The following is a 12500-nucleotide window of genomic DNA, read 5'->3' as shown; positions in this document are numbered from 1 at the left end:
CCTTTCATCCTTTCGGGGTCGATAAATTAAGTACCAGTTACGCACTGGGGTCGATGTAATCGACTTAATCCGTTTGTCTGTCCTTGTTTGTCCTCTGTGTGTTTAGCCGCTTGTGGGTAGTAAGGAAATAGGTACTTCGTCAACCGTTATGTTCTAAGTTCAAACTCCGCCTAGGTCGGCTTCGCCTTTCATCCTTTTGGGGGTCGATTAAATAAGTACTAGTTACGTCTGCCGTTACGTTCTGAGTTCAAATTCCACCGAGGTTGACTTTGCCTTTCATCCTTTCGGGGTCGATAAAATAAGTACCAGTTACGCACTGGGGTCAATGTAATCGACTCAATCCGTTTGTCTGTCCTTGTTTGTCCTCTGTGTTTAGCCCATTGTGGGTAGGAAAGAAATAAGAATGATAATGATGTTGTTTTTTTTCGTCTTTTGCATTTTCTAGGTCTCAAGAAATGGATTCGTTAGATTTACGGAAAGTTCTGAAGAAACGGCAAACAGTATTGACAATCTCAAGCCTCAAATTCTTCCTCTGACTCATTCAGTTCCATTTGTAGCAGCTTTCTGGACAGATCCTGATGAGACAACCAACGGAACCGTTTGGTTTAAGCAGGAGACAAACGCAACAGAAATGGCAAGCTTGGAGAAGTTGATCAGTTCTTCTTTTCCTTCATATCAGCAACGGAAGGCCAAATATGCTTTTGATGTAACATGGGAACAAATGGCTTCCACCAGTCACTCTGGCAACAATTCACAGCTGGTAGTTTATCAATTTATTTATTTATTTATCTATTTAACCTTTTTGTTACCAAACATCCTGAGAATGCCCTGGTAGTCTTAATTGAAAACCTTCCTTCAAATTTCCCTATTAATGTGTTCCAAGCACCAACTTAACCCTGCCATTACTGTATTCATTTTGAGATGCTCTGTGTTTCTTTCAATTGCACTTTTACTTTTTTACTTGTTTCAGTCATTTGACTGTGGCCATGCTGGAGCACCGCCTTAATCGACTTAATCCATTTGTCTGTCGTTGTTTGTCCTCTCTGTGTTTAGCCCCTTGTGGGTAATAAAGAAATAGGTATTTCGTCTGTCTTTACGCTCTGAGTTCAAATCGACCCCAGGACTTATTCTTTGTAAGCCAAGTACTTATTCTATCGGTCTCTTTTGCCGAACCGCTAAGTTACAGGGACGTAAACACACCAGCATCAGTTGTCAAGTGATGTTGGGAAGACAGACACAGACACACAAACATATACACAGACATGCATATATATATATATATATATATATATATATACGACGGCTTCTTTCAGTTTCTGTCTACCAAATCCCCTCACAAGACTTTGGTCAGCCCGAGGTTATAGTAGAAGACACTTGCCCAAGGTGCCATGCAGTGGGACTGAACCCGGAACCATGTGGTTGGTAAGCAAGCTACTTACCACACAGCCACTCCTACTTGAAGTATAGCAAAGAATCTAGTAAAATAACTCAGTTACCATTAAGCTAGTGTTAGGAACATTAATTGTGACTAAGGTTTGGTGGAAGAATTTCATTCAAAACTTATGAAAAGAAGGCATTTGTACTACAGAGCCAGAGCCGGTTTCAGCCGGATTGGTAAGGAAAGGGTTAATTATGACAAAGTTGTTTTACTACATGGTATTTGGAACATAAGTTAACATGTAATTTTATTGGAAGATTTCAACTTAGACCCCTGAAACCCTTTTGTTACCCTATTTTTATTGAAATACACTCTCTTTGTTTCAATTAATTTTGAAATGAATTAAGATTTTATTCAAATAACTTGTTACGTTATCAAAATTTCATGTTAAATTATGCTTGAAATATAAGTTAACATGAAATTTTTGATGGACGGTTTTAATTTAGATTATTTGAAACAGGAAGTTTGTATCATAGACCCAAGAGTGCTCTCTGACAGTTTGGGGTCAAAAGGGTTAAGTGACTGTTAACCCTTTTGCATTCAGATTATTCTGTAGCGTAGCTGATATCCTCACTGTTTGAGAGAGATATTAGAAATGATCTCATGCTAGATAACAACCATCTTTGGCTAGTTTGACTCTGTTGTGTCCACTGCTCTGATTGGTTGGCATTGGTGGAGTTTGTTGAGTGCTCTGTGGTCAGTGACTAGACCTTAGAAGGTCTAGAGCCAAAGACCAGGAATAGTGAATGCTGGTGCCTTATAAAGCCTGGGGTAGGCTCAAACAAGGCATAAGAAAACAGTGTCACGAGACCTTATCCAAATGCCATGATTGGTTGGCTTACACACTGGCACGAAATAAGTCGAGAGACAAACTCTGCCAATGCCAACCAATCAGAGCAGTGGACACAACAGGGTCAAACTAGCCAAAGATGGTTGTTATCTAGCACGAGATAGATGAAAAGGATGAAAGGCAATGTCGACCTCAACAGAATTTGAGCTGAGAACATCAAAATGAGCAAAATGCTGCTAAACATTTTGCCCATTCTTTGCCCATTTTCCCTTTTTTTGTCCATTTGCCCATTTTTGTCCATTTGCCCATTTTTTTGCCCATTTTTTGCCCATTTGCTCCTTTTTTGCCCATTTGCCCATGTCAGGCAAAATGCTGCCAAGCATTCTGCCTGGCATGCTAACAATTCTTCCAGCTTGCCACTACCCTGTCAGGTAATATTACTCCAGAGAACTCTCAGAGGGACCTCATTTCAGTCCCTTGTATTCGTAATCATATCAATTTTGCTTCTTTGTGCAACATTCATGACAATATAAATCATATATTCTATAATTCTTCATTTTCTTCTTCTACTTTTTCTTGTCACAATTCTTTACCAAAGACGAATACATTCAAAATTATCTTGCTAACAATGGAGGACAGAGAATATCTCATTTTCTACTACGTCAATCTGACATGGGGTGATTGGAAACAGATGCCTGAGCTCAACAGGAGTTCCTCTGCAGTGGTAAGTTACATTTCAATGAGCAATTAAGCATAGTGGAGGCACATGGCTTAGTGGTTAAGGTGTTGGACTTGTGATTATGAGATTGTGGTTTCGATTCCTGAACTGGGTGATGCATTGAGTTCTTGAGGAAAACACTCCGTTTCATATTGTCTTAATGTGTTTTTATCTGACACACTTACCGGTTCGATTTCCACTCAAAAAAAAATTTTTTTTTTAAATGTAAAAAATAAGAATATAAATAGTAGATGAATGGGAATCAAATTGTTGAATGTGTTAGATGATAAGGTATTATGACAATCTGACTCTCGTCAGACACACCAAAATTTGCTTCAACACATCAATAAATCTATGTACTATAGCCACTAGGTGGGAGGTTCTAGGTGAGCAGGACAGTCGATTACATCGACCACCCCCCACTGTTCAACTGGTGCTCGTTTTAACCACTCTGAAGGGATAAAAGGCAAAGTCGACCTCACCAGAATTTGAACTCAGGGCATAAAGCCAGAAGTGACACTAAACAAATTTGTCCAGCTTGCTAACGATTCTACCAGCTCACCGCCTTTCTAAGTACATAGACAATAGTGTGTAAATACATTAGCATCCACACACACACATGTGTGTGTGTGTGTTCTTGTGTGAGAGTGAGTGGGTTTGCATATGAGTCCGTGTGTGTATGTGCATGTAAGCATGCATGTGTGTAAGTGTATGCAAGTATGTGTATGTGTGTGGTGGTGGTGGTGGTTGTTGTTGTTATTGTTGTTGTTAAGTAACAAGATGGGTAAGGGTGGTTAGGTGATAGTCTAAGGCTTAGGGATGGGAGACCCCAGACCTTGGGAAAAAAAAAAACTTTGGTCGTCTTGTTGTCAAGGGCTCTTCATTGACGCCCGACACCACTGGGAGGTGGCCCCTCGAAGTCACTGGAAATGGTGATCTCCAGGTCCAAATTCTTGGACGGCTAGTGGTGGTGGTGGTGGTGGTGGTGGTGGTGGTGGAGGTGGTGGTGGTATTGGTTGTGGTGGTTGTGGTGGTTGTGGTGGTGGTATTGGTTGTGGTGATGGTGAGGATAATGATATTTGGTTTAATAATCTAAAGATGTTGATATTTTCAGGTTGGCTACGATGGCGGTAACAAGAACAACTACATAATGTTATCTGGACCGGGACCAAACGATATTGTCGCCGGATCAAACATCAACATTTCCAGTGTGTGGATCATCAGGATTGACCTGCCTCCTTGTACCCAGAAAAGTTTGTATTCTATTCTACGGGACTTAATGCTTCATTTTCACCATATTTTGAAAAGGTTCTATTGCATTGCCCACAAGGCCATAAATGTTTTAATGTGTGACAGTGTGGCAAAAGCCATTGAACTTACATTGTCATCATCGTCATCATCGTCGTCACCATTCTCATCATCATCATCATTGTCATTTTCATCATCATCATCATCACTGTCATCATTATTGTTATCGTCGTCATCATCATCATTGCTGTTGTCATCATCATAATTACCACCATCATCATCATCGTTATTATCATCGCCGTCATTGTTGTCGTCATCGTTATCCTCATCATCATTATCTTCATCATCATCATCTTCATTGCCGTGGTCACCATCATCATCATCATCATTAACCCCTTCCCTGGCGATGTTTTTTGGAGAAAACATTTCATTTTCAGACAAATTTTTTTATCAGACGAGCTTGCACTCTCGTCTGATGTATCCAAGTTTCTAATAGAAGGTTCATATTCATTGCCATCTTCTGAGATCAACATATGGGTGTAATTCATAAATAAAATAAAACAGATAACAGGGTGCAGGAGTGGCTGTGTGGTAGGTAGCTTGTTTACCAACCACATGGCTCTGGGTTCTACTATAGCCTCGGGCTAACCAAAGCCCCATGAGTGGATTTTGTAGGCAGAAACTGAAAGAAGCTCGTCGCATATATGTATATGTATATACAAAATAAGAAAATGGAGGAATAGATTTCCTTCAAGCATCAACCTCCAGATAATACCAATTCATATAATTTATTAACTAATTATTTAGATTAAATAGGAACATCCAAATCCAACAGAATAAGACAGAATAAAACAATATACATCAGTAAGGCACAGGAGTGGCTGTGTGGTAAGTAGCTTGCTTACCAACCACATGGTTCCAGGTTCAGTCGCACCTTGGGCAAGTGTCTTCTACTATAGCCTCGGGCTGACCAAAGCCTTGTGAGTGGATTTGGTAGACAGAAACTGAAAGAAGCCCGTCATATATATGTATATATATATATATATATGTGTGTGCATCTATGTTTGTGTGTCTGTGTTTGTCGCCCTAGCATTGCTTGACAACTGATGCCGGTGTCTTTATGTCCTCGTTACTTAGCGGTTCGGCAAAAGAGACCGATAGAATGAGTACTGGGCTTACAAAGAATAAGTCCCGGGGTCGAGTTGCTCGATCAAAGGCGGTGCTCCAGCATGGCCGCAGTCAAATGACTGAAACAAGTAAAGAGAGAGTAAGTAAGATAATACCATAAGAATTAGCCTTCTGGGTACTTTACTGGCAGTATATTGGATAAATGATATCCCATAGTGGGTTACACTCATAACCCCTATCTCACTTTGTATATGTATATATTTATGTGTGTATGTTTGTGTGTCTGTGTTTGTCCCCCCCCCAACTATCTCCATATTTCTTTTCCTCTCTCTTTCCCTCTCTCCTTCATTTTTCTCTCTTTCCCTATCTCTCCTCTTGTTCTCTTTTTTCTCTCTCTCCCTCTTTCTCTCTCACTGTCACTTCCCTTCTTTCTTTCTCTCCCTATTTCTCTCTCTCTCTTTCATGCTCTCTCTCACTCCCCTTCTCTCTTTCTCTTTCTTCCTCTCCTTCCCTATCTTTCTCTCTCATACTCTCTCTCTTTCTCTTTTGTTCCTCTATCATTCTCTCTCTCTCACCACCACCACCCCCTCTCTCTCTCTCTCTAGTAACGAGAAATTTAACATATTGGGTCACTGGCTCGTTATTTAATGGCTTATATTTACTTCGCAACAGCCATGGGCCTTCGATTCCCTTGGTCATCTCTCGTTCTTTCAGTTTGCCCTGACCGTCAAAAAACAAACACATTCACAACAGACTAATTACAATATTCCTAACTTCTATTTTGATTCCTGAAAAATCAGAGAATGAACTCAAATAATATTCTCGTTATTCTCAGTTTTAATATGTGAATAAACCCAATATTCTCGTTATTCTCAGTTTTAATATGTGAATATATTTTGGGGGTTGTGAGATAAATATAATTTATTCCTCATTTCCTTTACTTTTTCTCTAATTTGTTTCAGTCATGTGACTGTGGCCATGCTGCAGCACTGCCTTTAGTCGAACAAATAAAAACCACGTAAAAAGCACCAACCGATTGTGGCCATTTGCCAGCCTCCTCTGGCCCCTGTGCCGGTGGCACGTAAAAAGCACCCACTACACTCACGGAGTTGTTGGTGTTAGGAAGGGCATCCAGCTGTAGAAACACTGCCAGATCAGACTGGAGCCTGGCACAGCCTCCTGGCTTCCTCAGACCCTGGTTGAACCGTCCAACCCATGCTAGCATGGAAAACAGACGTTAAACGAAGATGATGATAATGATGATGATGATGATATATATATTTATATATACATATATATATAATATATATATATATATATATATATATATATAGTGGCTAACTGGCTTCCATGCCGGTGGCACGTAAAAAGCACCATTCGAGCATGATCGTTACCAGAGTCGCCCTACTGGCACATGAAAAAACATTCGAGCGAGGTCGTAGCCAGTGCCGCTGGACTGGCTCCTGTGCAGGTGACACGTAAAAAGCACCATTTGAGCGTGGCCATTACCAGTACTGCCTGACTGGTCCTTGTGCCGGTGGCACGTAAAAAGCACCCACTACACTCTCGGAGTGGTTGGCATTGGGAAGGGCATCCAGCTGTAGAAAATCTGCCAGATCAAGATTGGAGCCTGGTGCAGCCATCTGGTTTGCCAGTCCTCAGTCAAAATCGTCCAACCCATGCCAACATGGAAAGCGGACGTTAAACGATGATGATGGTGGTGGTGGTGGTGGTGGTTGTGGTGGTGGTGATGATGATGATGACGATGGTATGCAAACAGAGAGAGAGATACACACGCCCATATCTTTTATTTCATTTCTGTACTTTCATGCAAATTTACCAAAATATTTGCCCCAAATATCTTCTTTTTTTTTTGTATGCTTACTTACTTGTTTGTTCATTTCTTTTATTTTCCAGGTATGACAGTCTTTATACTGGTGACAGCCATACTGTCTTTGTTGATTGGCATCGTTATCGGCGTACTCTGTACTTGTTACTGCTTAAGGAAAATGAAGAAGTATGTTTAATACGATTCTTTTGTGATTGTTTCCATAGAGAATGTCATGTTTGGGTGGGAGACGGTGGACAGAAAAGACACTCTGCAGACTGGACATTTATGTATATCTCTGTAATATATTGTATGATAAAGTAAAACAGGATGAATCGGACATAATTCGTCCACTGGTCTTATCTTGGTATTCTGTGTGCATAAATTATGCTAATGCTATCTGACATCTTTGTATATCTCTTTTTTTATTTCCACATGGATGACATTTCTGTATTACTTAATCTATATTGGCTACACAAATGTGTGTGTGTGTGAGTGTGTGTGTATATATATATATATATATATATTAACTGTTGAATAACCTATTTTGAATACCTAACTGAGAGCAAGCAGCCAAGCGTTTGGAGAAATCCCTTACTATTTACATATATGTGTGTATGTATGTGTATTATATACATACATACATACATACATACATATATACATACATATATATATATATACCATACTTTAATGTGTATTAGTTAAAAAAAATATGGGAGTTTCTTATACATGGACAGTATTGTAATCCCTTACAAAACCATTTTTCCAAATTGTAAGCCCCAAAAATTAGGGGCTCCTTATACACATTAAAATACAGTACATACATACATATATATATATATATATATATATATATATATATATATACAAAATGGGTCAAGAAAGCAAAACATCTAGATAAACAATGCAAAGAAAATAAGGACGAGTCATTCGGTGTTTTCTTTCTTCAGTTGAGTTCCAGATTATCTTTGCAATTTTGGCTGGTTATACTCATATATTTATGTATATACATGTATATATATGTATATATTAGTGATATTGCCATCTTTCCAGGCTTTATGAATACTCTGCATATATTTATGCACACTCACACACACACATATATATATAATGTATGTATGTGTATGTTTATGTTGGCGTATATATTTACATAGATATATATACACATGCACATACATACATACAACCACTTATATACACCAGTATGTTGCAGCTTATATAATTAACCATTTACTCCCAAACATTAAAAATGTTAACACTAACTTACTGAGTGTCTTTTTTTCTCATATGGATGAAATCTCTGTTTTACTTTATCTCTCTTTCTCTCTCTCTCTCTCTCTCTCTCTCTCTCTCTCTCTCTCTCTCTCTCTCTCTCTCTCTCTCTCTCTCTCTCTCTCTCTCTCTCTCTCTCTCTCTCTCTCTCTCTCTCTCTCTCTCTCTATGTATATATATATATATATATATACTAAAATTATAATTTAAGGTATCTAAGAGATACCACCATGCTGGAAATAGCAGCCAAAACTTGACTCTAAATCCACATTAAATGTTCATACAGCAACAGGAGAGAAGACAAAGAGACAAAATAAACTAGCAAAAAATTATTGGATGATTCCAGATCCCGGATTTAATGTGGTTTTAGAGTCAAGTTTTGGCTGCTATTTCCAGCATGGTCGTATCTCTTAGATACCATAAATTATAATTTTAATAATAATTATTACCTTTGAAGGTTTTTATTCCCATGCTGGCCACTTGATAAGATATTTAAATTAAATTATCCTCATTTATATAACTTTATATATATATATATATATATATATATATATATATATATATATATTATATATATATATATATATATATATATATATATATACTGTTGTGTCTGGAAAGAGTCATTCTCTTTTAGTGCCTTATATTTAACACACTCACTGGTAAAATTTCCACTTATTTCTTATTCTTATTTTCCTAAAATTTTCGTTGCGACTTGCAACCTTTTCAATAGTCTTGACTATTTCAATAGTAATTAACTGATCCTCCTGTATTTTCTTTTATCCAAAGCCAGGAACTTTCCAGCATCCCCTCATCTATTATATAAAATCCGTTCTGTCTGTCTGTGTGTGTGTGTGTCTTCTAGGATCTCGGGCATCCTCCATCCAATTATGCTCAAAATTGATATGTAGATACCGAGGGTATCAGGGTGTGTATAAGTCTTGAAAAAATTACAAAAATCGATTCCAGGTGAGAATGCGATCGATAAAGCCGTGGAAACGTGCATTTGTACGCGCAATTACATCAGCTGTTGTGATTGATACTACGCGTACGCAAGAAAAATGCACGGTGTCTCAAATTTAGGTGAAATCAGTGTTTCTCAAAGAGGAGGATATGGGACGGTCGGACAAGTTGTTTTGAGAAAATTTGGTTTAAATGTTTGACAACTCAGCACTGTCCATTGGACGGGGGGGGGGCCTTTTGCTCGTATATATATATATTTGCCTATATGTTTGTCTACCTATTTAGCTATTTGTCTTATTGCCTCCAGCTCTCTGTCTCACCAAATATTTATTACTACTTAGCTATTCAGTCTTCAATACATTATCATTAATAACTTGTGTATGTAGTCAGTTGTTGCGACTCTGACTGTCCACGGCTTTGGCATGACCTGATAAGCTTTCTCCATACTGGTCAGTCTTTCGCTTGATTTGCTGTTTATTCTGCTCCAATTCCTTTCCACTTCATGTTCCATTTTGCAGTATCTTTGAATCTCAGTCTAGATCTTCCCTGGTTTCTTTTCCCCTTGTATAGTTGGGAGTAAAGAATTCATCTGGAGGGAAGTCTGCTGTTGTCCATCCTGTGTATGTGTCCCTACCAATGGAAATTTCTAGCAATGAGGATTTCCGTCATAGGCAGCAGACCAGCATGCCATAAGATCTCTTCATTCCTTATCTTGTCAAAGACAGTGATCAAATTCTACAAAAATAATCATCTCAACTTCCTGCCTAAATTTTTGGTTACTCTTGGATTAACCGGCTCTAGGATTATCTACCAACTCTAATAACACCAATTAACCCAGTACACAAAACCCTATAACAAAACAACAGTCCCAATTTCCAGTCAACTCTACTTGTAATCTTTGGGGAAAATTATTTCCTAAACCAGCTAACCTCAGTTAAAAAGAAAAAAATACAACATCCTTAAAGTTTTAAATATATTTATGAAATACTAATAAAAATAACTATCAACATAGCACAATATTCACAGAAATTTCTTGTTCAATTTTAAACAGAAACTATTAAATTTTACTTCTCTAATGAATCTGTATGCATTAACCCTTTAGACCTCAGATTAATCTGCCAAATGTAATGCTTATTGACTCACATTGTGTTGAATTAATTATGCATTATCTCATAGCTTTGACATTTTAAGATGATATGATAGTTTATTTTTGGAATGACATTGTAGGGTAGGTGTGAGAAGTCACATTGGGCTGGTTTGAAAATAAAACAAATAGAATATTTAGACCAGATATGACTGGTTTAAATGGTACTGGGTTAATCGTGTGAACAACATTTACAAAAATATTGGGTTGTCCGGAAAGTACATGCCGATTTTTAAAGGCAAGAAAAAGGTCAATAAATACTTGCCATTACATTTTTAATCAACCAAATATGAACCATTTTGTTGCACAATGCGTCTCCATCTTTCCTTTAACTTGAAAATACCCTCTTCACAGAATTGAGGTGGTTTCATGGCAAAGAATTCATCAAGGTATTTTTTTATGTCATCCAAGGAATTGAAATTTTTACCATTAAGACTATTCTGGAGAGACCTGAATAAGTGGAAATCTGAAGGAACAATATCTGGTGAATATGGAGGGTGGGGTAACACATCCCAGCCGAGCTGCAGCAATTTATGTCTGGTTCCCAAAGCATCAAGTGCCGAAAATGAACCTTCTTATCTTCCATTTTAAAGGGTTACAGAATTAACACAGGTTATAGGAACATAAACCTTCTTCCATGAAAAGATAGCTTAAACTGTGCTCTAAATAAAGGTGTAGTCAAATCCTGCTTTATGGACTCAACCATGTTCTAAAATAAGTCGAAAGGTAAGCTACTATAAATCGGCACAAACTTTCCGGACGACCCAATAGATTATAGAGCTTGTCTTGTGTATATTGCTATTTTATAAATCTGTGTTTTTCTAATTATTTTTATTCATTATCATTAATATTAATATCATTATTGAGGCAACGAGCTGGCTGAATCATTAATATGATGGGCAAAATGCTTGGCAACATTTCGTCCGTCATTATGTTCTGAGTTCAAATTCCGCCGAGGTCAACTTTGCTTTTCGTCCTTTCAGGGTCGATAAAGTAAGTACCAGTTGAACACTGGGGTTGATGTAATTGACTTAGCCCCTCCTTGAACTTGCTAGCTTTGTGCCAAAATTTGAAACCAAGATTATTATTATTATTATTATTATTATTATTATTATTATTATTATTGCTATTTTGCTGTTGTTGTAGTTATTTTGATGTTGCAATGGTCCTTGATATCCTGTCACCAATTTGACCCCTGTTATCGAGCCTTGACAATAAATATTTTATCCATTATTCTTGCCTGGTTTACATGTAATTTTTGGAAATTTTGTGATCACAGTCAGTGGAGTTCGGTTTATAAGCAGTGCTGGGAGACTAGGAGTAGTGACAGAATGAACGGAATGAATGCCACAGCTTCAAATAAAATTATGTCTATGTATATATTCGTATATATATATATATACAAAATACAGATATATATATATATATATATGTATATAGATACGATTGATTGTTAAATCCACGAGTTTTTTTATCCTCTCTCTATTTATTTCTTCATATTCTTTTCTGTTGAAGAGCATAGGCTCGAAACGTAAAAGACTTTCTCACTTTCCCAAGTGTCAAACTAATACAACTATATATATATATATATAATACCAGAGTAAACACATAAATGTGAAACAAGGTGGAAAAAAGAGTACTCAAATACCAGAGGTAGAGTAATATGCTTTATTTAGAAGCAGCAGAAATTCAACAAAAACTGTTACTCGGAGTTCCACGTTCCCGTTCGTCAGACAGTTTTGTTAAAATAGAACCGATATGACAATTCTATCAAGACTAGTATAAACGTTACACCTTTAAAAACGGATTTGTTTGATTGGTCCTTTCAAATGACGGTCATATGCAAGCGATAAACAAAAATAAACAAAATAAATGAGTTCAATATAAAATATAATTTTATAATTTTATATTTTATTTTATATTTGAAGCACTGTTTGATTTTTTTCCCACCTTTTTGTACCCTTATAT

At 37.3% G+C, this 12500-nt stretch overlaps 2 protein-coding genes across 4 annotated transcripts in view; both read left to right on the top strand.

Annotated features, from left to right (window-relative positions):
* The window catches only part of LOC115223385 (alpha-tectorin), a 31938-nt gene that overhangs the window by 17350 nt on the left and 2088 nt on the right, over positions 1 to 12500 (top strand). The window contains exons 2-5 of the mRNA XM_029793896.2: positions 446 to 760; positions 2827 to 2952; positions 4061 to 4199; positions 7240 to 7339. Coding sequence (XP_029649756.1) covers positions 446 to 760; positions 2827 to 2952; positions 4061 to 4199; positions 7240 to 7339 — 680 coding nt within the window. The remainder of the gene's footprint in view (positions 1 to 445; positions 761 to 2826; positions 2953 to 4060; positions 4200 to 7239; positions 7340 to 12500) is intronic.
* The window catches only part of LOC118767686, a 1921-nt gene continuing 1859 nt past the window's right edge, over positions 12439 to 12500 (top strand). For 2 of the 3 annotated variants that reach the window (XM_036512660.1, XM_036512659.1), the window contains exon 1: positions 12440 to 12500. This exon is cut by the window's right edge. The gene's annotated coding sequence lies outside the window, so the exon portion shown is untranslated. The other variant, XM_036512658.1, reaches the window with a different exon arrangement.

The sequence above is a fragment of the Octopus sinensis genome, linkage group LG23 (genome assembly GCF_006345805.1).
Source record: "Octopus sinensis linkage group LG23, ASM634580v1, whole genome shotgun sequence".
Taxonomy (NCBI): Eukaryota; Metazoa; Mollusca; class Cephalopoda; order Octopoda; family Octopodidae; genus Octopus; species Octopus sinensis.
The sequence above is the reverse complement of the archived record's forward strand: the minus strand, read 5'-3'. Positions and strand labels throughout refer to the sequence as shown.